This window comes from Aulostomus chinensis, chromosome 13 (genome assembly GCF_037954235.1).
Source record: "Aulostomus chinensis isolate RoL2024-O1b breed Wild chromosome 13, RoL_Achi_v1.0, whole genome shotgun sequence".
Taxonomy (NCBI): domain Eukaryota; kingdom Metazoa; phylum Chordata; class Actinopteri; order Syngnathiformes; family Aulostomidae; genus Aulostomus; species Aulostomus chinensis.
In genome coordinates, this window is record NC_141332.1 from 10607906 (window position 1) to 10634686 (window position 26781).

A 26781-nucleotide genomic window follows, 5' to 3' on the forward strand; every position below is an offset into this window, starting at 1 on the left:
TGATGTTAGCGTCGACATGGGTGCCCTCAACCAAGAAGTGTGACTTTCACATTTTTGTTCTGCAAGATTCTATTCACACATTTTTTTTGATTTTGCTGAGCATAAATGCAAATCGGAGTGTAATGTAAACGCTACGAACAGTGACGGCTCCAGAAATTATTGATTGGGGGGGCTAAGGGGGGGCTGGGTTTTTCATTGGGGGTGCTAACGAATTTTGGTGCATAAAACAAAAAATCTCCTACAGCACCGCACTATGACTATACTGGAGCGGATGAGCCATTCCCTATTCATGCGCGATTTTTGTTTCTGGGTGAGCTATTAAAGCAGGCCTATTTCTGATCAACTCAACTCCGAATCTTCCAATGATGACGAACCATCCTCCGGCTCCTCAGTCATTATTATTGCTGCCTCCTCATCATCTTCCTCTCTGGCGGTCTCCACTACGTTAACGTTACCACCCTCGTTGGCACATTCGGTTAAATTTGGAGTCGCTGAATCATCCCCGGCGTCCACTCTCCCTCTTTTCCTGCCAATAGTGATGAAGCGATCCATCTTTCTGTCTTCTCTTCTGTCTTCTTTTTTATGCTGCTGCTCTGTACCGCTCTGTACGTAAACGGGCGCGCGCACTCACGCAGGTGTAGCTAACGGTTTGAGCCAAGTCAGCCAGCCAATCAAATCGATTTGGGTGGCCTGGTAAGAAAGTGTGAAGTTTTTTGTTGTTTTTTTTTTGCTTGTGTGTGATTTGGTTTGGTTCATAAAACATGATAGCTCACCCGGCAACTGCAATACAAACTTGATTTTTTTTTTTTAAAACGTTAATTTTTTTCTGTTGATTGTGGATCGCTCTACTTTTTGCCTGGGGGGGCTAATGGGGGGGCTAAGGTTATTCTTGGGGGGGCTTAAGCCCCCCCTAGCCCCCCCCCCCCCCCCCCAATGCCGTGGCTGGCTACGAATGAACCACACAGATGCATGACTGACATCCCCCTCACTAGCATTGTGTTTCTTCTGTTTTCAGCGTGATGCATTCACTTTTGTAATCTCGTTTCAACACTTGTTAGCAACCGCCAATTCTAAGATATGCAAGACTCTTCAAAATATCAGATTGAGGCCAAAAAAATACAGTGAAATATCTCAACCCAAGTATTATCAGCAGACCTTATTTCAGGTATTCATCAGAATTCAAGACTAGAGAACCTTGTTCTTTAAAAATGCTAACTTATTTCCGAGATCTGGGAGTCTTTCCTGCACCACTCTCTTTCAGCTCTGTTTCAGTCTCTGCCAACTGCTCTCTACTCACTGTCTAACCTTGTCTGCTGTTTGATGCTGCAGGTCATGTCCAGTCAGCTCATCTGGGCTTGTTTGCTAAAAACATCACTGTGCTGTTACTGGAGAGGACAGTGATGAAAGCAGTGAGTGTGAACCAAAACAATATTTTTGCAGAGCTTTCTCTGTAGAACTGGTGATAACTGCAGAATCACAAGTGCATCCCCGCATGCAACATCTCTCCGACTGTTACGTCATTTGGTCCGACGTCAACATAAATTGATGGATTACTGATGCTTTAAAATCTGGTCAGGACCGGTATAAAATAATTTACATCAATGCTAAAAGTATAAACACTTTCTTGGAGTTCTACAGGGGCGGCATGGTGGCGCAGTGGTCAGCACTGTTGCCTCGCAAGAAAAAGTTTCCAGGTCCGAGTCCCGGCTCAGGTATGGGATCTTTCTGTGTGGAGTCTCCATGTTCTCCCTGTTACTGTGTGGGTTCTCTCTGGTACTCCAGCTTCCTCCCACAGTCCAAAGACATCAAGAGGGGACGAGGCTGATTGATACTCTAAATTGACTGTAGGTGTGACTGTGAGTGTGAATGGAATGAAATTCAAAAACTGTGAAGGTTAATATAACCTCACCTCAACAAGGAGGTTATGTTTTCAGTGGCTATTGTCTGCTTGTCTACAAAAAAATCGTGTGACTGCATTTCACCAAACCTGATGGAGATGTGTAGCATGCATCAAGAAGAAACCCATTCAATTTTGGGGGGAGACTGTCTCATTATACCACAAAAACAATCTTATTTACATTGGGATTGGCAGATTTTGCCTTTGCAGAGGTATGTGCTCTCCAAGTGCCCTCTCATTGCGTTTTAAACTTTATTGCTTTCAAAGGATCATGGTAAATGATGTCTAGTGTCAACTAAAGTCAGCATGCAACAGTGGGACCGAAAACATGGCTGAAGGATTCCTTGGGTAGACTAAATCCAAAGGTATTTTCACATTCATTGTTTGTTTGCGCTTGTCAGTTTGTAAACCCTGAGACATTTCCTCTTGATTTAGTGCATACATATGCGTTTAAAAAAATTCCAGAAACAAAATGTGTCACTAAAAATCCCAACATTTACTCTACTCATTGGTCAAATGTGTGAGGGGCAGGAGGAAGGGAGTGAATACGGGACGATAGTACTATGTTGTGGTTTAATACATATTTCTACTACTTTTTTCTATCTATCTTCTAGGGCTGTAATCTCCCAGTCGACTGGTCGATTTATTAGTCAATACGTTCCGGCTTGACCAAAATTCTGATTGGTCGATTTTTTGCCGCGTTAATTTCATCAGGAGGAAAGTACCAAGTTGTAATGGGGGTGTTTTAAAAGTACCCGTTTCACAGATAACAATCAATCTTTGAACACCCCCCTTGGTTTGCTATTTTGGACTCGCCCGACCCGCTAGAGACAGACAGACTGAAGAGTGCTAGAAGGCCGACGTCTGGTGGTTTGATGAATGTATATTTAATTTTGACGGTTTCATTTAAAGTCAGTCCTCGTCCTCCACGTCAAAGACATCATCATCATGGCAGCATTTCATGAAAATAGATAAAGGAAAAAGTTGAATGCAAAGTTTGCAAACAACAGTTTTCATGTCACAGCTCCACTACAAACACGATGACGAATCACCTAAAAACGGTAAGCTAACTTGTCCACCTTAGGTTGCCCCGTCAGTTTTGAGTATATGAACATATCAGAATGACATTTCAACCTGCTTTACTTTTCAGTTATGCACTTTATTTCGTTATCTGGTTTGTTAAATAAAAAAATTCTTACCGTGGACTTGCCTTTTGTGTTTAAGAGTAAAGTTTTAAGTTAAAAGTCTATTTGTGTCTAAGCCACGATGCCGTGCTCCTCTGTTCAGCCTCACTCTGTGCGCAGGACAAATGATAGTGTTGGGCAGTTATTATAACATGACAAAAACAATTGTCTAAATATTCCTCAACAGGTTTTGTGCTGATAGTTGACACAGTATATTTTTCATATTTAAAATTAGTCGATTTTTAGTCAAAATTTGAGGGCTTCAGTCGATCAAGAATTTCTTTGGTTGATTACAGCCCTCCTATCTTCAGTTTTGTTCTTCTATGCAAGCTGCTCCAGTTGGAGCATTCTGTCCAATCCAAAAATGCAAAATACAGTTGATGACAGGAGCTGTTTTGCTTGTTCAACTAGCAGGTGGGTCATATTGAGTTTGGATCCAATCTCACCAGAAACCACATGATGGGTCATTTGCAACCGGACAAAGACCACCTGTTCAGCAAGTTCTTAGTCTGTTCTGGTACACAGTCAAAGATCTATCTTCATAGACATCCACCAAAAATCTGTTCATGTTTGATTATCTTAACTAAACAGGAAAGGTAATTATAATTTAACAATACACCAAAAAAAAAACTGATAACCATAAAAAAACTTTGGTCTCTGTTATTGTGTAATCATGGCTCCTTGAGCCATCTAAACACTAATTTTGGTGGAAAATGGCTTCTTTATTGTTACTGCCACCGTTACTCATTCCAAAAAGGTTTGTTGTAATAGTAAACTTATTTTTGAAGAGAAATCTCTTCCACCTCTAGCACGCAGGGCAAAGAGTTGTTTTATTTCAGCAGAGCAGACAGTAACTCGCTGCTGATGACCAGAGACGACTGAGCCCGGCTACACTGACAACTTTTAAGTGGTCTTCCTCAACTGCCTCCTGCTGTGTTTACGTCACTCTTTTTTTCCACCCAGTACAGAAAAGCCAGCCAAACTGAAACAGATAAGTCACGTGTAGTTGGATGTCAATGCAGTTTGTGTGTGTGTGTGTGTGTGTGTGTGGAGAGTGTTTAAGCCCAGCGGCATGCGAGCACAAGGCGACTACACGGAGTGTGTTCTGAGCTGTGAAGTGGGTGTCTGACAGGAAAACAACAACACAGTAGGATGCATGATACCACAGCACACATACACCAGCAAACACTCTCCTCCTCACCCCATAAAAATCCAAGTGTCATGCCAACAAAAAGCCCGCCTCGGGCCCTGCTATGAGCCGCTCACTGCCTTGCAAACTCCACAAGACATGTCACCCAAAACCGTTAATCATAAAGTCTTTTTTGTAACACTTTTAGGTATTCATTGCTTTATCCTGCTTATTCCTCCGTCCTGCTCAAACAAATAGCATGTGTCAGAATTTCCTTCATGCCCATAGAAACACAACAGCAACTACAGAGAGGAAGATGGGGGGCCTGAGGCAGGACTTGCTCTGTTGATTGATGGCGAAGCGAGATGAGAAGAGGTGTCACACATTTTTCCCTGACTCAAACACAGGACAGCGTAAAGGGAGACACACACAAACACACACGCACACACACACACACACACACACCCATCTGAAAACTTTAAGACTTAATCTGTCACACCAGAACTGACAGACGTGATGTGAAACGGGAGAGAACACCCAGGGACAAAAGAGAAAAAAAAATACACATGCGTGCGCACACACACACACACACACACACACACACACACACCGTTTAAAAGACACAGGCAGGCAAAAGCTGGCGGTGTATCCCAAAGCATCTGAACCCAGGTGAATCCAAGTGAGGCTGACACACTACTCTCCACATAAACAAAGAGTGCCTGCACACACACACACACACACAAACACACACTATGGTCCAGTGCAAGGCTTATATAATGTATTTTCCACTAACAGAACTGCACACTCATCTTCCCTGGGGTCTGGACATGAATACTGGGAGATGACGAGCGTGAGAGAAAAGGGTTACAGCAGTGCACAGTCCAGCTTCCTCACGACCAGCAGGTCTAATGGAAGGGCAAAAAAAACCATAACAAGGTCACACTAGGAGGTACAAACACAAGCACAAACACTAACACGGCGGCAGGAGCTTCCATGCAACACAAATAGGCGGGCATGTGTGTCTAGAACACAGTGATTGCATGTAGGGGAGACTGCATCTTTTACCCCTAACATTCCCAAGGTCATCTGCTGTGTCATCACTAGCCCCACCGGCCTCCAGCACGAGATTCAACATCTCTCACTCACTCTCAACTGCTTCATATTTCTGCACGCAGAGAAGAGCTGAGGCTCATGTTTCTGTGGCTGCAGCTCCATGTTTCCTGATCTATCACTTCCTCTGTTGTACTCGACGTTTCTCCCGAGCAGTTTATGGGACTGAGAGTCAGAGCCAGTTATTAGAATGTTGGTTCACATCACATCTCAACATTTAGGGCTTTTTCATACTGCCCTTACAATTTTATATCTCATATCATCTTTTTAGCTTTTTGCCTGGAACAAACAGTACATGCAGTATGTGCGTCACTCGAACATTGCTGACATGAAAAACACAGGCCAAGAAACAAATATCATGATGCTTTATTCTTGGCCGTGGAAACAAAGATCTTAGCTCTCAGTCTTGCATTCTGAAGCAGTTTGCTAATGTGTCAGTGATTTACATGTTAAGCTACTTAACACTAATACTTTGTTTATGTCATCATAATTACAGTACCATATGCCACTGTATAACAGTTCATTGCAGATAACACACGCTAATGACCAGAACTAGTTTGACGAGAACTAGTAGTAGAGACCATGTCTCTCCTGTTCTGACTTCTCTAAATTGGCTCCCTGTCAAATTTAGAATAGAATTCAAAATTCTCCTTCTAACATACTAAGTCCTCAACAGTCAGGCTCCTTCATATATGACAGAGCTCCTAGTCCCCTATTATCCAGCTAGAACCCTTTGCTCCCATGATGCAGGGTTACTTGTGGTTCCTAGAGTTTGTAAAAGTAGAATGGGAGCCAGAGCCTTCAGCTATCAGGCTCCCCTCCTGTGGAACTGTCTCCCAGTTTCGGTCCAGGATGCAGACACCCTCTCGACCTTTAAGAGCAGACTAAAGACTTCCTTTTTGATCAGGCTTATAGTTAGGACTGCTTAGGCTGGCCCTTAGATATGTTGCTATCGGCTTAGGCTGCTGGGGGATCTCCCATGGTGCACTAGGCTTCTCTCTCCTCCTCTCTTCCCTCTCTGTCCTCCTATACAGTATGTGTCATACATAAATCAAACTCATACGTATTACTAACTCGTCTTCTTCTCCGGAGCCTTCAGGCTCCCCTCATCCCAGATCCCGGGTGCTGCTGGAGGAGGCTGCAGACCTGAAGAGGCTCAAGCTGCCACCCTTAGCTCCACCTGCTCTCGTCCCTGTCTGTCCATCAGTCTCTTCCCTTTCTCTCTCTCTTTATCTCTGTCCCTCTCTTTCCTTCTGTATATCTGTCTTCCTCCATTATCTGTCTTTGTCTCTGCCCTGCTCTCCTGCTCTCTTTCCCCCAACCGGTCAAAGCAGAAGGCCGTCCCCATTGAGCCTGGGTCTGCTCGACGTTCCTGCCTGTTCAAAGGAAGGTTTTCGTCGCCGCTGTTGCAGGATGTGCTGCTGATGGAGAATTGTTGGGTGTAAATTCATTGAAGGAGTGTGGTACTAGACCTGCTCTACCTGTGAAGTGTCATGAGATCACTTTTGTTGTGATTTGGTGCTATATAAATAAAATTGACTTGACTAGATGCTGAGACTAGTGACCTCGGCCAAGGAGGTCAGGTAGGGTTGTTGGCAGAGGCTAAATTTCACCTAAGTTACAGGGCATGCAGGGAAAGACCCACCCAATTTTGGGGGAAAACTGTTCAACATTGCAAAAAATGGTATTTTCTTACATTGGGTTTGGCTGAGTTCACCGAGACATAGAGTGCTTTCCAGGTTTATTAATGAGTTGCCTTCACTTAAACTGGCACCTTAAATTTTTCATTTCCAATGCTAAATCTATTTATCTAACTTGCTGCCTTTTCTCCCATATAGCCAGACTCTGGATGCATCCAGTCATGCAAAGAACAAAAAGTTCCCCATCACTCTGACACTTTGTCTGCTTTCCACAAGCTCATAGGTCTTTGTCATCTTTTGAACAGCCAATAATGGCTTACACGTCTTGTGGTATATGGAATATATAGGTCAGCTCTACAGGCTGTAAAAGTGTCTGGCTATGGCCACCACATACTGTACTCTACACTGTAGCACACAATCTTCTCTCCTATGCCAGAGGGCTGAGGGCCGAGCATACAGGAAGGAGGGCAACCATGCAAAGCTAAATAATGCAGTGGCTCAGTCTCCACATTATGACCTAGTAAATGGCTGGTTATACAAACACTCAGACCCTCCTGGGCTGCCCCTTCTGACAGCACAATCACAAGGATGAATCGACCAGCTTTCACAAACTCATTTATTGCGGACGGTGACTGAGGTCACTTCATCATCACCCCGCTCTTGGTCTGAGTGAATTGCATGCCTTTCTCAGTTTGAGAGGAAACACTACCCTCAAAACTGAGTGATTTACAGGCAGATAAAGTCTGAACACGTCCCTGAAAGGCCTGTTTACATCAATTCGAAAGAGAAGCAGGACTACACATGAGTGGGCCTTGTTGAAATTAGTGGAAGGATAAAGAGTGAGGGGCTATGGAAGATACTTGTCATGCAACTCCACAAACTGAGTGCCTGACATGCTGCAGGCCTGCATGCATCAAACTGGGATTATGTGCTGGCTCAAAATCATTGAAGTCATATTCAGTAGTATTCTGTAGCATGAATAGCCCATATCTAGATATAGGAATGGCTCCAGCAACTTCATGCACTGTGACAAACCTGCAGTAAGCTATAGCCTTGCTGCAACTGGACCGTTTAACTTCTATAGGCTATCAAATGTGGCAGGGACACAGAAGCAGCCTTAACATTCATGTCACACAAAGTAAGCAACTCAAAGCCCCCTGACAGCTCCCTCGGCGTCCCACCCTACCTTCGGTGTGGCAAGTGGATGACAGGATGGTGCTCGGAGGGCGGAAGAGGTACGGGAGATAACGGGAAAAACATTTCATCTTCTTCTCCGATGCTTGCCGACGGGTGAAGAGTGCTTGGTAGCGGGCTCCACATCCGCACTGCCTCCGCGACAGCCAGTCAGAGAGGAACCGAGGGGGGGTGCGGTAGGGGAAAGACACTCTCTGTCCGCGGCGCAGGGGGCTATGACAGCATCACTACTGGCAGGCAGACGGCGCAGGCTGGGAGGCAGCTGGATCCGGTGGAACTGCGCGCCGCTCTGGCAGCGAACAGCGCACGGTATCAGCGCACCTCGGTGTCCGCGCCGACCGGTAGTTGACTCCGTGTGTTTTGCCTAAGATTAGGACAGGGGTGTTGCGTCTGTCTCCTCAGAGGGGAGGCCAGTTTATATGTATCAACAACAGCAGCATAGTGGCGTGTTTATAATGGTGTTGAAGTTTTTAAAAAAAATCAAAACAGAGCATTACAGATGTTGATGATGGAAATGTCCTGACGTCTCCGTGTAGATTTGGTGTTAAATAATAAATTTATCTTGTAATTACTTGACGATGGTTTACTGTTATATTTGATCTATCTTGTATTCTTTCTACGGCATGGTGTAACTACGTCTTATTTTCAAGGAGTAAAACAGTTCAAAACTTGATTTGACACAACTTCTTACCAGGTTATCGATTGATTGATTCTGGCGCCATCTTCTGACGGTATTTCTTACACTCAATGAAACCTACACAAACATCACGGGAACAGAATATCTTAGAAAGCAATTAAAAATGCTGAGCAGGTCCATTGAGGCCTTTTACTGCAGTTTATTTGAATAACACCAAACAATAATGTGAGAATGAGAAATTTTATAAAACGAAATTTGATCTTCACGAACGACCAAGTTTTGGACCATACAAATACAACCAAATTTAGGCTAAATACTCGTCTTTACATGTTTTCTTTACATTGTTTTAATTAATATTATTATATTGTTTTATTGATGTTCACGCTGTATCTCGCGAGATTTGAATGTGAACTAATGTCAGCGGAAGTACTTGTCGAGCCTCTTTTCCGCCGGCCATAGAGGAGCAAACGGCAGGGTAAGAACCGAGCCTGGCGAATCTCGAAAGTATCTCCATCCATCCTCCCTCTACTATAACTGTGCAGCTCGAATCACATATATAACTTTGTCAAGATTAAAGTCCATTCAATATTATATTCGTATTGAAGATAGATGATTGAATAAATCTCTCAGCAGATATTCCTCCGCTTGTGGTCCTCAGTATCCTCATGTCGGCTACCGATAGTGAAGCCGCCTTGCTCAAAATGCTAGCAAAGTATACACGGCTTCTACGCAAAATTAATATTAACCGTTTCGAGTGTTGTTCGCTCAATTCGCTCAGGGGGCATTATTTTATCACCCTGCAGATATATCGTCCCTGTCTCTTCGGTCTATTATGCTAACAATTAGCATTACTCTGCTAGCATAGCATTTCATCTGACAGCTAACTAAGTTATTCTGTGTCTATACACTTTTGTGGACTCCTTGTTCTTTCAATGATGATGTTAAGAGTAACAGGTAAATGTGAATTTGTTACAAAGAAGACCGACTGCTGTGTAAATTTACGAATCAATGCTACTTTGAGGCTAAGCGTTAGGCTGGTTAGCATACAGTTGCTCGACTCCCGTGTCTGGTACCCCAGGCTCAGTCATATTGTGTACATGACAGGTTATTGTGAACGTAATATTGCAGTGGGTGTATGAATAGGCCACTAACTTGCATCCATGTTCACACATAGCATCATGAAGCTCAACCCATTTGTAACATCCTCCCGCCGCAAGAACCGCAAGAGGCATTTCAATGCCCCCTCACACATCAGGAGGAAGATCATGTCCTCCCCTCTGTCCAAGGAGCTCAGACAGAAGTACAACGTGAGGTCCATGCCCATCCGCAAAGATGACGAAGTCCAGGTACATTGTTTGAAATACGACCATCTCTTGTAAATGATGTTAAAGCCATTGGTTCTTATTGCCTGTTTTCTGTTGATCACCAACAGGTTGTTCGTGGACACTACAAAGGCCAGCAGATTGGCAAAGTGGTGCAGGTCTACAGAAAGAAGTATGTCATCTACATCGAGCGTGTGCAGAGAGAGAAGGCCAACGGAACCACAGTGCATGTTGGCATCCACCCCAGCAAGGTGAGTATTCAAGAAATGTCACATCAATTTCCATTCATGTTTTTTGGGACCTATTCCAGTTATTGAACCACATGTGTTTTGGGATCTATTCCAGTTATTGAACCCACATGTTTTTTGGGACTTATTCCAGTTATTGAACCCGTGTGTCACTTGTGATGGGAGATTATACACCTTGCTTGAGTTCTATAAAGAATTTCTCAAAAGCATAGTTCTTTTAGGTCATCTTCATTGTTGGATTGAAACATGTTACCCAGGTTATACCCTGAGTTGACATTACATTGGAGCACGTTAACTATGATCATGACTCGCTGCAAAGGTGGTAGAATCCTATGTTGTCAAGAGCATAATAAAGGCTCCTCTCGAGGTGCCCAGCTTTGGTTAACCTGATAAGTGTCAGAATTACTATTCATGCTAGCTAAGCTTTATACAAAATGTTCACTTGGAATCGGTTGTTTCACTGCTGTCTCATTGCTGAGTAATTCTACATTTGATTCTTTTCTAAGATAGTCTGTTTGCTTTGGTCTGTATCATTAGATAAAATGCAGGTTGGATTCTTCTTCGGGCCCAATTTGTATACATGTGACAGATTATAAATACATTTAGGGTGTCAGTCTGACTTGTTGACATCAGAAGGTGACAGCTCTGTGGAATGCTATGCTGGGTAAATGCAATTAGCTGCACGTTTTGCCTTGTGATCTTTCAGAAGGCCGACTTCTGTTTTGTTTGTAGGGTTGTGTTCATGTAACAGCTGTAAGTTTGCTAGCTTGATGTTGTGAGCGCAGTGTGACAAAGTTAGGAATTTGTATGCCACGTTCACCAAAAGCATCATTCAGCTGAAAGTGAGCCAATGTGAAAATGACATAATTGCACAGGTCGTTCCTGTACTCAGCTTTAAATGTGCAATTGTGAATAGTTTTCATTGATAAACAGTAGTTTGGGATTTTATTGCATCGTTACCTGTACCAGTGAGTGTTACTGCATGGCTTAATGTTGCCAGTCAGACGTACCACTGGTCTGTTGATGCTCCTGCTTAAAGCACCTCATCGGAATTGTCTCAGTATAGGTATTCTGCAATTACTTATTTGATACTTCTTTCAAGTCTATTTCTGCAACTTGGAATTAACTGCGATAGGCCATTCCTGTTTTTTTTTGTTTTAAGCTCCTTGATTCAGATACTGAAGTTAAGTGTTCAAAAATAGACATTTTGTAGCCATATAATTGCTGAAAGGAAATTGAAAGTTCAGTTGTTGGACTGACTCCTGACATCATTGATATGAAGCTTTCAGAGGAAAGAGCTCCTCGAAAAAAATACATTCAAACGCTCGTTATTGTAAATTTCTTTTACATTAAATGTACTGCATAACAGTTTTGTGGTAAGGTAGCACTTGGCGGGTGAGTGTACTTCTGATGGTTGTCAAATTGACAAGAAACTGCATGTTAAAAACATCAGTGCTTGCATGCTTTTCTCAGTCTGATCCAAATGTCTGTGGTGGAAAAGATCTGATTTAGAGTATTTCATTGAATAACATGATGCCTCTAACAGCCTCTGCAGTCAACCTGAGGATTTTAGGTCACATTTTTTTAAAGTCATCTGCTTTGCTATGAACCTACCGTTACCATTACTGCATTACTCTCTAAATTGGAAACAGCGTTAAGTGACGTGTTTGCTTTTGCTTGTACTAAAAGGAGCAAAAGTTTCAAAATACCATGTTAAATGAAGTATTGTGTTGATGCAGGAGTGTCCCAGGGTGAAATGATATTCTGTTGACTTAAGAAAACAGCTTTGTTAGGCACAGGTTACTACATATATCTGACTATTATCATCGAAAGGCTTTTCTGTTCAATTTTGAATGAAGATATGCACAATAACTGTAATTTGTCGAGCACCAGTGGAGGTAGAGGACCCGTGTGTGTCTCAGCAGAAAAGGCCAGTGATGATGATGGCTACTTTCTTGGACAAATCATCTCATGGAAGACCTTTGTAATGTCCCATGGAACCTGGTATATTTTTCTGAAGCACTGTCAGAATGAAAGCTGCGTTAACTGTAGAGACATTTTATGAGCCCAACATGTTGATGTGATCATTTGAAATGCCATGGCGATGTGACTCCATTAATTGTGACCAGATTGATAGTTTCATGACTGGTTTCCGGTCTTGCAGGTGGTCATCACCAGGCTAAAGCTGGACAAGGACCGCAAGAAGATCCTTGAGCGCAAGGCCAAATCTCGCGCCGATGGAAAGGAAAAGGGCAAATACAAGGAGGAGACCATTGAAAAGATGCAGGAGTGAAAATAATCTTTTGCTATCAATAAACTGTATAAATGGACATAACCTTGTCTGCCATTCTTGATTGATTTTTTTTTTTACATTGTATTCTGTGAGTTAAATTGATGATTGTAGAATCACTGTAAAGACCCTGCACACCTCACAAGACTGTGACTCCAGCGTAACGCTAATAGTTGATGGTTTGTGATGGTGGGTTGTCTTAAGGCAGTCCAGAAGATGGTTAGAATCAGTGAGTCACCAATGTTGCTCCATAGCACACCTCTGCTCATTGCTAAGAAGTTTACTTGCGGCTACAGTTTCAGTCTAAACGCAGTTCTTGGCCTTAAAACATTTGGTGACTGGCTGGAGAACAAAGAGGCTCTTCTAACAGCAAGGGAAACGTAGGTAAATACATAGTATGTAATTAAGCTTCACTTTATAATGAGACATTTAAATGTGAAAATACCTTGAAAATGTTAATACATGAAAATATCACGTTATAACGTAAAAATGTTATTAGAAACAAACTTACCGAGTTAAAACGCGACTGGTTTATCTCGCATGGCAGCAGTCAGCTCCTGTGCCTACTGGGTCTGCAGACGGGGAAGTAACGGGTGTGGGAGCAAACATTGAGCAGTAAAAAATACTCGTAAACAAACATGAAAGAAGATGGCAGTTGTCTATAAACAAATTTGTGCATAAGAACGTTTCATGAATATCGCCCGGTGATTTCGAGGAACGTCACCGGGATGGAAACCAGACTCCATGCTGCCCTGAAGTGGCCGCAAGTGGAATCAAAAGTATGGCAAGTTCATTTCGAGAAATTTGGACATGTTCTCTTCGAAGTCTGAGACGATTCGGGAAGCGGGACACAGGACACGTTGCAAAGACATTTCAGTCAGTATAAATTACAGGTCGAGTAGTGAAACGCCTCAATAGACAATCTAAAAAAAGTGTCGTTTTTTTTTTTTTCCCCCCACGACTGTCCCGTTGTTAGCAAAGTGTGAAAATGTGTAACTAACCAGTCCAGCTTAACTCAAAAGACATTTGCAGAAATTTCCATGGAAAAAAACCCGGTAGTAATAATCGTCATTTTCAACGAACTTTCCAATTAGTCTCGTAAGCGTTCACATCAACAGTTTCCTTCCGCCTCTCTGGTCATGTGATACGTGCCGTCTCCTCGTTCTCGTCGACTGGGGGCTGAGCTGCCCTTAACTTGCCAGAAGTTGTCAGTCTAAAGGTTAGAATTGTTGTTAAACCCACCGACATGGCAGAACTAAGTTTTGTCATCTCCATATCCGTGATGACCCTGTTCTGGGGCATTGTTGGCGGAGTGGTGCCCTGGTTTATCCCCAAAGGACCAAACAGAGGGTGAGTCTGTTAGCTTCTCTCGCTTAGCCTTCAGGTTAGCTTGAAAGTTGTTCTTGTATTTTGTTCAGTGACGGTCATTTGAAGTAAAGTAAGATCTGCAGCGTATTTAGTAGAGGTTCCTTTCAGAAGTTTTCAACCTTCCCGACTATTGAAAGAAACTTTAAATGTGTTAGTTAATTACTCAACTTCTAGGAAAAGTTTGTTAGCTGACCTAGGCTAACTAGACAAGCTGATTTCAGTGCGTGACTCTTAGTTACAGACAAACTAACATGTTAGCTTTATGATGCTTTTGTACTTCCAAAAGTATCTGCTCCCTTTCTGTGTATCACTCAACAGTAAAAATAGTCCGTTTTTTGGAAAATATGCAACTTCCCATATTGGGTTGCCTAATCACGTGATCCTGTGACCGAGTGAACAGAATGAAAGTTTATTATTAGACACGAAGTATAAAACTAAACTTTTTCTAATATTTTCTCCTAATCCCGCAGAGTGATTGTCACAATGCTGGTGTTAACAGCTGTTTGCTGCTACCTGTTGTAAGTATTGTCAAACTTGTCCTCGCAGTTGCCAGTTTATTAGCTACACCTTGCTAAAGCTAACACTGGCCTCATTCATAAATAAAGTGAGATTGACAAGCTTACTAGCATGTACAGAAAATGTAGTACAATTTATCAGCAGTTCTCTTAATCATGACATTCATGAAGGCAAGGTGATGTTAAATTAAAATGGCAATGACAAGTTTAGTCATATGACAGAAATCTCAAGTGATGAACTCAAGAGTTGGTGTTATGAATACATTTGTTGGTCGGGCTGAATTATTTAGTCACTGTGAGATGGAAGTGTGCAGCCAGTGTCATGTTACATGTCAGACAGGCTAAAGAGGGCAGCAGAGACGAAGCATAATTTTGCAGCCAAGGAAGTTGTATTTGAGAGGCCTCCAGGTCGCTGCTGTCTGAAATCGTCCAACAAAACAGATGTCATTTAAAAATACTGGCTTGATAACAACATTGCTGAGCTCGTATGTGTAGTTCTGCTCAGTTTAAATTTATGATCTGTTCTGTCTATTAGCTGGCTGATAGCAATTCTGGCCCAGCTGAACCCACTATTTGGACCTGCTTTGTCCACGGACGCCATCTGGTACCTGAACTATCACTGGCCTTAATCAACACCACGGGTCACCTGGCAGTTCAAGTAAACCTTTTTATAGTGTGTTGTGGATATTTTGTTCTGCTTGGCTGAAGTTCCTGGAAACTCTTGAATTGTGTGTATTTCCATTTGTCTTCACAGGGAAGGACCTTACCCTGCTGTCAGCCCATTCCCTTCACGCAGCGTTCATTCCTTCTGAATTGCTTTCAGCCCGGATCCCTGAGTGATTCCCACACTGGTGCCTTGTATAAAAAGTGTTTCCCAAAGGACTATTTGAAAATAAAAGTTGCTGAATGTGCTTTAACTAATTTAAAACAACCCCTGGCTCTGATGCTTCTTGGTTTATATGATGTATATTGTGTTCAATGCCATTGTTGATATGTAAGAAATAAAAAACTTTTACGGTGTGTTTTATGTCATTTTATTTGTCTGTTTGTTAGTATTAAAAAAGGTTTTATTTTGTTTTGTTTTTTTTTTCAAATTCATGAGCTGATTTTGCAAAAATCTCACTCGGAAAAAAAAATACATACACAATTTTTTCTTACTCATAACATATGTGAGCTGCCTTTTATTACGCATTCTCTTACCATGTATGACAAACAAAAGTCAAAACTTCCCACGGCTTGCCGTAGTTTCAGCTGTCTACGTTGGCAATATGGCGTCGTCCAACGTCCACGTCCGAATATGCGAGCAAGAAATACTCAAATATGATTTGGAAATCAAGGCTCTCATCCAGGTGCGAATGTTTGATTGGTAAGACGACTCGGAGGTGCCTCTTGACACGGTGGTATTTGACTTTGTTATTGGAGGCAAATATCTTTTTTTTTTTATCAGACTGAAATTTCTGCATGTCATGATTCCAGCTGCCCGCATCGCGTCAGCTCAGGTCCAGCGAGTGGACCAGAAGCTGGAGTTAATTTCACCGTTACCTAGGAGATCAAACCTGCCTACAGAAGTAGCAACTTTGGACAACGGGAACATAAAAGGCAGTCAAAGCAGAAATATTTTAACGACTACATGAATTACAAGTTGAACATGTGGGTCCATTTCTGGAAGTTGATAGCCAAGTCCAATTAAAGGAAACAGCACCGGGTCTCATGAAGTTACTGAAACACGACAGTTAACAATTCACCCGCAACTGACTCATAGTAGACGAAATGTGCTGCACCTCTCACCACTTTACAGACGGAAGCACCTCGTTTTCAGTCATAAATCCTGAGCATTTACTGATTATCTGTTTAATACATTTGAATAATTTCAGTACTTTTAATGTAAGTAGTTTTCCTGTGTTTAGATTGTTCCTTGAACAAATCAAGTCATGTCCATGCACATTAGAATTTGTTCCCTGTATTTTATGAACAATATAAGAAAATAAGACTTTCACTTGATGAAGTCTTCTATGTCTGAGCTCATCCTTCATCCCATTTTTACACATTTTACCACCTGACATTAAAAAGTGTCATTAAGGCTCTTAAATTCCAGTGGTGCTAAGAGATTATTAACAATATTATAATCAAGCCGTTTATCTTTTCAAATTTAAATGTGAGAAACTGAAAAATGCCTCCTGACGATTTTTTTTTGTTTTATTTTTTTTTTACGTCTTCCAAGGATATCACTGAGTGTCCAGGCCCTCAAAGCAAGCTGACAGAACTGAACGCTGACGTGAAGAAGAGTTTTCACAGTCTCCGTCTACGTATTCAGGTAGGAAACACATCTTATTCTTGAACTTTGTAAATCTGTGTGTGAGTATTTTGATGCCGCTGTGTTTGTTTCTCAGGACTTGGAGCAGATGGCGATGGAGCAGGACAGAGAGTCAGACAAGCTGGCCTTGACTGTTCAGGTGGAGGGACACAGGAAACAAATGCTGAGGTGATGTGTCGTTTAATTGATTGACGCATTCTACCATCTCCTGACGTTTGTTACAATGTCAGCTATCTTTACACACTTTGATATCGATAATGCTGGTGAAATGGTACAGGTGATGAGTGTGATTTTTTTTAATCTTTACAACTTTTATTTAAAAATTACAATTTTTATTGATTTTTTTTTTCTTTTTCACCACTGCTGTTTGTGCAGTAACCAGACGGCGTGGAGGAAAGCAAACCTGGCCAGCAAACTATCCATCGACAACATGGAAAAGAAGGAACTCCTGAACGGAGGAAATGATGCTGTGAGGCAGAGGTGACAGAGATGGAATGACATACTGTACATCTGCTGGTCAGACATGTAATCTCCTTTTCTGAATCTCTGTCTCAGGAGGCTAACTAAAGAGGGCCTGGCCCAGACAACCAGTGACATCACCGAGAACCTGATGAGCATCAGCCGGATGATGGCGCAGCAGGTCCAGCAGAGCGAGGAGACGATGACCTCGCTAGGTTAGTGAAAGAATCATCTAACAGCTTTTAACATAAATCCCTTTGACTCAAGATGCCAAATATTTAGAATATGCCCTTTACTTTTGTTAAACTGCTCCGATTCATACGTTATTTAAAAAAAAAAAGTGCTTAAAATAGTGTTCTCCGCTATCTGAAGCAACCTCCTCCAGGACAATCCAAGAGACCAATGATGAATTTAAGACCATGACAGGGACCATCCAGCTCGGGAGGAAGCTCATCACCAAGTACAACCGCAGGGAGCTCACTGATAAACTGCTCATCTTCCTCGCGCTGGCACTCTTCCTCGCCACGGTTCTCTACATCCTTAAGAAGAGGCTCTTTCCTTTCCTTTGACAAACCTCTGCTGGAACCACATGCAGCACTTTACCCCCTCAGCACTCATGATCGGAAAAAGTCTGAATTTTGCACATCGCACTCTGTCACACACACACACACACACACACACATGCACAAATACAAATACTCATGGCGTTAAGCTGTGAAATGCAAAAAGAAAAAGTTATAAAGCACACATCTGAGGCTTCATACGATGTGAGAAAATCACAAAATTAAATGACATGTCCCACCAAGGAAGGCTTGCAAATTTAGCCTCTGTTAGAGAGCTCGAGGATCCAAATTCGCCTGCCCTTGGTTCATTCCTATTAAAGTACAAAAAATAAGAAAAGAATAAATATTTCACAAGGATGTCAAATATTGCTTCGTCCTTTCAAACTTGAATTGAAGTGTGAAACTTTGCGAGGATCCATCATTTTAAATGGCAAACATAACCAAAAGAATTTTATCACAAAACGTATCATTAAACATAAATTTAAAAAAAAAGATCTTGGCAAATGTTATTGGTAATGTAGACAACAGACGCTGGGGATCAGAATATTCTCTCAACATGATCTTAATTGCATTTGTTATCCTAAGTGTGCCTACAAATGATGTGCAAGCTTGTTGTGAAATGATTATTTATAATTTACTGTGTCATTTACTGCTGCTTGATATACTGCTATTTAAGACGTGTAAAAATGCCTTATCACATATCCAACCAAACCTCACTGTGCTTCTCTGGCTGGATAATTAGAGCGGTGGAGCTGAACACGAGGTGAGGAGTAACGGCGTGCGCGCGTAGACTCCTCCGTCTCTGCCCGTGTCCATGCCGCTGTGCTCACACTGGCAGAGATAGAACAGCATGCATCCCTGTCTTTCTTCAGATAAGACCCGGAAAAGCAGATTGTCCCGCCCGTTTCCCTCTCCCTTTCCAGTGTGGGTGGAGGGTGAGGGAAGATATTTTTAGGTCTGTGTGGATTTGTTATCTGACGATGCCTTTTCAGCACCTCTCAGGAGAGGGTGGCCAGAGGGTCCACATGACCTTGCTACCCTCTCTGCAGTTGCCTCACTCTGTTATTTTGTTAACTCCACGTCCATGAACGTTGATATTTAATAAACAGCTAAAATTTCTGGATGCTCATCGTGTGTCTTAAATGTGCGACTGAAGGTTTTAATGAGCTAGAGGAGAGAAGAGTGTGTGTGCCTGTGTGTGTTTGCGTGTGTGGGAGCACACAGCGACTGGAGAGAAGCCCCAGCATGTCTTACTCATGTAAAGTGGCAGCAGTTGGGCTCAGCTGGCTTCTATTGTGTGAGTGTAACTGCACACTTAAACAACAAGGCCTCCGGCTCTCTGTCCAACAAATTACTGTTCTTACATTCGGCACCACGATGGTGTAAATCAAGTGCGGCACACAGACAAGAACTCTACACATTATTGTTCAGATGACAAAAACAGAGGACAGACATCTTAACAGTTGTGCTTAAATGAATAGTTTGGCTGCACCGACTGCAGTAATATTTTCTTTTACATCTTTAGTCTCCTAAAATATACTTTTTTAGTATTCCTCTTTGTCACACATTTCAAATTTTGTGAAGTACATTTTATTGCGTTTTTGTATGAAAAGAACTATAGAAATACAGGTAAATTATCACTGATTTAATGATGAAGGGAATTAACTTTCTTTTTTCCCCACAACTCCCCTAAAAAGGTAAACGTAGTGTAATTTAGACTTAATATGTATTTCTGATTTATACATTTATAATATAAATAACATAGATATACATGTGAGTATATTTATAGATAAATATTCCTAATATATTTACATTTAACTGAGCTATGGTTTTGTTGAACCTGATGAAAAAAAAAACACATTGTTAATACTTAAAAAAATGTAAGGTGTCTGTAGGCATGAAAAATACTGTACATTGCGGAAAATAGAAGTCAGGATTTCCAGTTTTTGTGTGCAGCTGATGTGTAAAGTATGACTAATAAAGATACTCGGCTACATGCTTCAAAATTTAGTTCAGATCAAGTTCGCTGTCATTCTTGCTAGAACAAGAAAGTGCAGGTGTAACAATGGCAGGCTACATCAGTGCAGAAACTGCGTGTAAACATTTAATTGAGTATGATATCTTTTTATTACTGTAATATTAATAACATTTAGCCTGCAGAACATAATTGAAAAACATGTGAATACAGGTCAAGGTCATGGCTCACAGCCACCTCTGCTCCAGCAGCTTTTAAACACACAGAAACGCACACCGGCACACATTTATATAGAAGCTTCACGTGGCTGACAGCAGGCTGTAAAATGTGTAAACTACTAACAACCTTTTCACCTTCTTTCAGCACAATGAAGGAAGTCTCATTATAGCCACTTGAGCGTTTTTAACCAGACGTAAACCACAGGAGGTTAGTACACGTTCCATCCTCGCTCAACCTCTGGTGCCTAGAGGCCCTCGGGATTTACTGACGAGATATTTCTTTAAAGACTTTTTTGGGGGGTTTTGAATTTTTTTAATCAAACACAGGGATTAATATCACATAAAATAATATTAGTTTAGATATAACCCGACATAGAACAACAACAATAATAATAATAATAACAATAATAATAATAATGAATTTATGTTAATTAGCATAATAAGTCAAAACATAGGTTTTTTTTGTCATTTTTGCTTTTTTTGCAAGGAAACCAAATATAATGAGAAAAAAAACTTGAAGTTCCACAATTCAAAGAGCGGTGGTCGCGATTAGGCTCCGCTAATTGGATGCCATGAAAATCAGTGTATTCAGGTGGAAACTGTGCTGACAAACCCAACAATTGTGCCAGTAGGGCCTGAATTATGGAAGGTAATGTGGTCTTGTCTACGTCGATCTTGACTGCAGGTGTTACATGGGGTGACTTAACCCCCTCTGTTACCAAGTCCTAATGCCATGTAACGATGCTACGCCGTTACTGGAGGAAAACGTGTTCTGGACGTTACTCAGCTCCCCGACCCCGAAGTTCATGTAGTTCCCGTTACTGGAGGGTCCTTGCACAGTTTGCATGGTTGCTGCGGGGTAATTGCATGCGTAGTTTGTGTTGCAGCCGGGGTTGGTGTAGTTGCTGAAGGCCGGGTAGTTGTTATAGGTGAAGTGGTTGATGTGACTCATACTGTAGGTCGGGTTGAAGCCGCCTGTCTCTGCCGCCAGACAAGGCTTACCATCCCGCACCAGGACCGGCACGGACACTCTCCTGGGTGGCGGCAGGGACACCATCTCCAGGCTCTGGTCCTGCCTCTGCCGCTTGCACTTGTACCTCCTGTTCTGGAACCAGATCTTGACCTGAGTCGGGGTGAGTTTGAGCGCCGCAGCCAAGTGGTCTCTCTCCGGGGCGGACAGGTACCTCTGCTGCTTGAAGCGCCGCTCCAGCTCGTACACCTGCGCTTGAGAGAAGAGGACGCGCGGCTTCCTGCGGCGACGGGGCTTCGGTCGGTCCGGATCCTCGGGCTTTATGTCATCTACCGCCTCCGATGGAGGACTGAACTCGTCTGAAAAAGCAATTTGAAAACCCTCAGTAACAATGACCTTTTATCTCAGGCCTACTTTTTTGCAGATGGACAGAAGATCAGATCAATAAGCCTATTTTATCATCAGTGACAACAACAACAATAATAATTAATATAATTTGCTTTCACTTGAAAACTTTACCAAAAATAATATTTTGTATTAGAAGCTCGTGCTATCCTGTCAAAATTGGTCGTGTGATTCTTTTGGCCACATATTTTGCAAGCAGTGAAAATCTCAATGTGCAGATTTGACTGAACGCAACAGTTGACATGCAACGTGCTGATGTCAAATTCACCTCTGATCCGAATCTGATTTTTCACAGTAATGGGCCCATATCATCGATTGCCTGTTACAGGTCCAGAAATGTCCGTAATAAAATGTGTTTGGGATATAATTTGTTATCTATTTGTTATATAATTTCCAGAAAGTTAAAATCCTAAACAGAATATACATATTTGTTTGGCTTCCAGTTGTGGTTTAGATGATTGTTTGGTGCGTTTTGCACGATCAAAGCCAGCAGGCCTCATTTTCTCCTCTGATCCACTCACCTTTTCTGCGTTTCCCCTCAAACGAATCTGCTTTACCATCCTTTACCGGATCCATCCCAAGGAATGATTTCCCATAAAAGGAGGGCGTAAAGTTGAACACATTTCCTCTGCCGGCTTTGGGCTCGTGGAGCTCTTCTCCAAACAAGGAGGCGGCCGACGACATCTCCCGCAGAGGCTCCTGCTTCAGGCGTGCCAGCATGCAGGAGGAGCTCGGCCCGGTGCAGCAGTCCATCCGGGAGGAAACATCCAGAGGAGACACCATCACGTCATGACTCTGCTCCAGGTTTAATATGTCCTTAACCGAGAAGGGAGTGGACGTGCTGGGGCTTGGAAACATCGCCAAGAACAGCAAACCTATTAACCTGTCATATGGAGGCACCGGTAATATTTACTGGGATGAAGTATCAGTTTGGTGCACCACACTGATCTTGAGTGGAGTGTGTATTTTGAATGTCAACTCTTTTTTTTTTTCTTGGCCTCTCTCCTTTCGGTGACGCAGGAGAGGAGGTGGGAGTGGGGGAGCCAGTGGGACCCTCTGGATGGGTCCCCTGCTACTCCCACTGCAGATGACGTACAATGATGTCTTCTATATTTTAGGCCTCAACGGTTCATTCAATAGACACGAGCCTGTTTCGAAAGACAATTCATTTCAGGTCATCAGATTTATGCATTCTGGTCCATTGATGTTTCCTTTTCAACGGGAAAAACTCACAAATAATGAAATGTGCAATGAAATAAACAGCTTGACGGTGAATGTTGTTCAACATACTCAGTGCATGAAGCCTATTTCTGCCGGTAAGAGTAACAATATTATGAAAGTAAGAAGTTGATAGTAAAAGTATTCCGATGTTGAATCATAATTTGGGGGTAAAAATTCAGAAATATGTGACAAAAAAAATGAAAAGTTAGGAGATAAAATTTGAAATTAAAAGAAAAAAATCGAAAATGATTGGCTATAACGTTATAATTTTGATGAGGCAAGTTATAGAAAAAAATCCCCTGAATAGTGACATTTCATAATTTCGACTTCTTATCTCATTGTACGAGACATATATTTGATCATTTTAAACTTTTTTTCTCGTTATTTTTCACGAGTGTCAGAAATAGGCATATTAGCAGTGCAAACGCAGTACCACGTAAAAGCAAATATTTTGTATTACTATGGACGTTTCATGTATTTTTAAATAAACGAAAGAATCCAATCGTGACAGGAAGTTTCTTGACACAGGAAATATGAGGTTTGACTCTTTAAGACAGAAGGGTCGGTGGGCGTGTATGTGAGTGTCAGTCTCACATTTTGGCCTTAATGGTGGTTTTGATGTTCTTCGCGTTGACGCAGTATTTCTGAATGATGTTGGTATAATGTGTTTTCTCATTGTGACGTTACGTCATTGACGAGTTTGAGATTAAGTCTATCGCCCCCCCCTCCCCCCTCCCCCCTCCATAGCCCGGGTGTGCAGCCTGAAAGGGAACTAATCCAACTTTTTGTACGTCAAGAATGATGAGCCCTGCATTTGTAGGTTCCTGAGAGAGTATAACAAGGTGACGGAAATGTCCGGGCGCGCGCTCAGGGTGACGGCCTGTCCTTCATCTGAGGGGAAACGGAGCAGACCGGGGTAAAGAAAAAGGAGCAGACAAAAGGTTTTTGGTCCCTGAACATGGAACCTGAAACCAGGAGCGACACACTCTGCTGTCTGCCTCCGAGAGATTCTGGAGCCACTGTCTGCCTTATCAGGACGTGATAACAGATGACAACAAACCTGCACACACACTCACAACCACCCACCCACGCTGCAGGCCAGGTTATCCTAAAGAAGTGTCATATGTGACACCCAGGTCCTAGACAATCACATAGTCCACAGTCACGGCGCTAAAGCGTCAACATTTTGCCAATTTGGAGACTTTTTGTTCAGTGTAGCCTTGAGTGTCTCCCGACCTGCTCACCTTTACTAACTTGCTAGTGAAAAGGTGTCAATCAGGCCTCGACTACAATCTCCGATGTATAGATGAACAATAACAAAGCACAAATCATTTCAATAGGCAGCAGTAAAATGGAGACAACTGTGCGTAATGACGCATAACCTGTTTCCCTGTTGGCACTAAAGCCGCTGTTAATGCCTGTGGAGACGGTCTCAGGAGACAGACAGTATTATCGTTTGTTTTATCTTCAGCGTTTAGCGCAGCCACGGGCTAAATGGGTCCCCCTGTCTCTGTTTATAGTTTTAAAGACTATTTGTGCGGCCAGCGAGCTGATGAATGGCCATAAAATCTTTTTGAGGCGCAGTGAGAATCAACACTGCGGCTCTCGCTCTAATAATTGGTGAAATAAAGTAAACGCACGGGGAAACACAAGACATTGGAAAATGTTTTCACCATGATGGATTTCCTCTGACCTCTTTCGTTTTGAGTGAGGGATGTAACAGTTTTCCCTCAGTTTTCTTGTCACGAAAAGAGGAAGAAAAGCACGGTTGACTTCTGCTGATGATAAAATATTCATGTAAATTGTACATGACAGGTCTGGCATGTGTTTCACGTCCCTAATGCCCAGTCCTGCAACAGCCCCGCGGTCCCCTTTGACCCGTCTTTCTGCAGCACATCTCCAACTCAGATAAACGCGCAGATAAGGTTGCTTAAAAACTTCCGCTGCACCAACGTGTGGGTATTTTGAGGGTTGCGTGTGTGTGTGTGTGTATGTGTGTGAGTGTGTGTGTGTGTGTGAGTGTGTGAGAGAGAGAGAGACAAAGATAGAGAGAGAGAGAGAGAGAGAGAGAGAGAGAGAGAGAGAGAGAGAGAGAGAGAATAATTCAGATTTTTGTCTCTAGGCTGGTATTCTCTGTCCTGAGGGCCTTTAGGTGGTTTAGATCCGCTCACTCTTTGGTATTTAGACTAATTAACGGCCTCATCAGTACACAATCCTGCTAAGAAACAACATTTTACCCATTGTGCAGTTCAACCTCTGTGGCAAATTAAATCTTAGATCATGAATTTTGAATTTAAAAATGTTTAAAATCCCAAATTGTAAAATGTAAAACTACGCGTATGGATGATGTATTCGAGAGTTTTGAATTTACTTCTTTATATGAATATAAGATATTCATCTGATAAGGACATAACGAGGTAAAAACTTTATATTTAGCCTATACCGTACAACTCAGAGTAAATATAGTAATTGTAACAATAACCATGGCTCAACTGACGTATAACAGGGAGATAAACTTATTTACTCTGATGAGATTAAAGCTTAAAGGACACAAGAAGTGGGCCTAAAAAAAAAACTTGTGACCCCACCAAACCCCGGCGTGACAATCGCAAGAGCAAACACGTGTCAATCTACGCCGAAGGATTTGAATGAACACGTCTGGACATGCATGCACATTTTTAAACGCATCTGTGTAAAATCCTATGCATAAATGTAGCAAAAACACTTCCATATGAACAAAATCTTATGAGTAGATGTTTTCAGGGCAGGAGGGGTCTTTCAGAGTTTACGAATTGTAAAGCCCCTCACCTGATTGATCGATGGTAATTAAAAGTAAAACAATGTCGTAATTAAACAGGGGAGAGAAAAACAAGAAAGTCAACAAAAGTGAGTTTTAAGTAACGAAAAGGAGGACACCAATTCCACTTTCCTGACAGGGCGGGTTTTTTATTCTTATTTTTATTCGAAGTCTGGTAGTTTCCTGAATGTTTTGTCCTGGTGGTTTTCCCTGAAAGATGGATGTCACGCCCCATTATTCATAAGTTTGATCCGTGATGCAAGAGGACGGAGTGACAGTTGATTCCTACAAAAGCAGCTATTTATAAAATTGCTAAAGTTGGAAAAAGAAACATCTAGGGTTATCTGTCCTTGCACTCTGTTGTGGCGCAGATCATGATCGAGAAAGAGGAAAAGTGATCAGCAGCGATGAATTCTATAGAACTGACAATACATTTTTTTTTTCCCCTTTTTGAACAAAACTGCAGATTCTTTTTCAGTGTTCGAGCAGTACACGTTCAATTATTGCTAAAGTGACGCTGAAGATGTGTGACAAACCTTGAACTGATGCCTGATTCAGGTCTGGTCCTAACTTCTGACATTCGCTCTTGTACAACTCAGTCGTAGCCTGAGATGGTGAAATTTAATGTCACCGCATCTTTTTCCATGTTGCTAATTATATTTCAACAGTGGCCCTCCTTATTTTCTAACGTCACGGCTGATATAGTCGGATGAGTGTTTAGTTCAAGGTGAGGTCTGTAGGTCTGGGCTGTCACGCTGCATCTCTGGGCTTCAGACATCACCACGTTAGATATGACTGGTGTGGTTTACTGGCTCATAGTCAAATCTTTGGTTCCTCGCCCGACTCGTCATCACTCCCTTTTTGAGTTTTACTGCCACCAAGTGGCTGCTGTGGGAACACACACAAACACAACCCGCTGGATTGTGATGATGAGGTGATTTTTTTGTTGTTTTTTTTTAAATTATGAGAATGTTTGAGCCGGAGATCCTCATGTGGCAAAGATCATTCACTGCTCAGCTCACTCTGTCATCAGTAGCGTGACTTGACTGTAACCATGAGCCTTTGCTCATGCGGCGTCAGGTTGTTGCAGCTGGAAACTAGCTGGCTACGGCAGCCATGTCAAGTGGCATCTGTCTGTGCATCATTTGTCTTGTCTGTGTCGGTGGGAGCAGCATCCCCTTCATGTGCTCACTCTCTTCTTCCTCGTCCCACACACTCCCCAGGTCATGTTCATAGCTTTGGCAAGGCTTCACACAGTCCTCTGTTGGGTTCAAGGTGATGTTAGTGTCCCCGGGGGACGCAGGAGGACAGCATAGTCAGCCCCT

The 26781-nt window shown here is 42.3% G+C and overlaps 5 protein-coding genes across 6 annotated transcripts in view; 3 read left to right on the forward strand and 2 right to left on the reverse strand.

Annotated features, from left to right (window-relative positions):
- ppp2r2ba (protein phosphatase 2, regulatory subunit B, beta a) overlaps nucleotides 1-8511 on the reverse strand; it is a 53556-nt gene extending 45045 nt beyond the window's left edge. Inside the window, exon 1 of the mRNA XM_086223122.1 lies at nucleotides 8147-8511. Within this exon, the coding sequence (XP_086079248.1) occupies nucleotides 8147-8225 (79 nt within the window). The 5' untranslated portion in view covers nucleotides 8226-8511. The remainder of the gene's footprint in view (nucleotides 1-8146) is intronic.
- Nucleotides 8512-9205: 694 nt separating this feature from the next.
- rpl26 (ribosomal protein L26) lies at nucleotides 9206-12696 on the forward strand. The gene is made up of 4 exons (XM_086223124.1): nucleotides 9206-9266; nucleotides 9966-10137; nucleotides 10224-10364; nucleotides 12526-12696. Exons 2-4 carry the CDS (start codon nucleotides 9970-9972, stop codon nucleotides 12652-12654), a joined length of 438 nt encoding a protein of 145 aa, XP_086079250.1. The 5' UTR covers nucleotides 9206-9266; nucleotides 9966-9969; the 3' UTR covers nucleotides 12655-12696.
- Nucleotides 12697-13753: 1057 nt separating this feature from the next.
- Nucleotides 13754-15570, forward strand: atp6v0e1 (ATPase H+ transporting V0 subunit e1). Its single transcript, XM_086223125.1, has 4 exons — nucleotides 13754-14001; nucleotides 14490-14537; nucleotides 15070-15192; nucleotides 15289-15570. The coding sequence occupies exons 1-3, from the start codon at nucleotides 13898-13900 to the stop codon at nucleotides 15161-15163; spliced, it is 246 nt and encodes an 81-aa protein (XP_086079251.1). The 5' UTR covers nucleotides 13754-13897; the 3' UTR covers nucleotides 15164-15192; nucleotides 15289-15570.
- A 195-nt stretch (nucleotides 15571-15765) lies between these two features.
- bnip1a (BCL2 interacting protein 1a) lies at nucleotides 15766-18984 on the forward strand. Of its 2 annotated transcripts, none has more exons than XM_086222556.1 (6): nucleotides 15766-15883; nucleotides 16756-16848; nucleotides 16925-17016; nucleotides 17224-17328; nucleotides 17404-17522; nucleotides 17680-18984. In XM_086222556.1, the coding sequence occupies exons 1-6, from the start codon at nucleotides 15803-15805 to the stop codon at nucleotides 17874-17876; spliced, it is 687 nt and encodes a 228-aa protein (XP_086078682.1). In that variant the 5' UTR covers nucleotides 15766-15802; the 3' UTR covers nucleotides 17877-18984. The 2 variants fall into 2 exon arrangements, with proteins under 2 accessions (XP_086078682.1, XP_086078683.1); XM_086222557.1 differs by lacking the exon at nucleotides 15766-15883 and adding an exon at nucleotides 16191-16418.
- Nucleotides 18985-20778: 1794 nt separating this feature from the next.
- On the reverse strand, nucleotides 20779-22296 carry nkx2-5 (NK2 homeobox 5). Its single transcript, XM_086222559.1, has 2 exons — nucleotides 21960-22296; nucleotides 20779-21392 (listed from the first exon to the last, which is right to left on the reverse strand). The coding sequence occupies exons 1-2, from the start codon at nucleotides 22294-22296 to the stop codon at nucleotides 20779-20781; spliced, it is 951 nt and encodes a 316-aa protein (XP_086078685.1).
- Between the last annotated feature and the right edge of the window lie 4485 nt (nucleotides 22297-26781).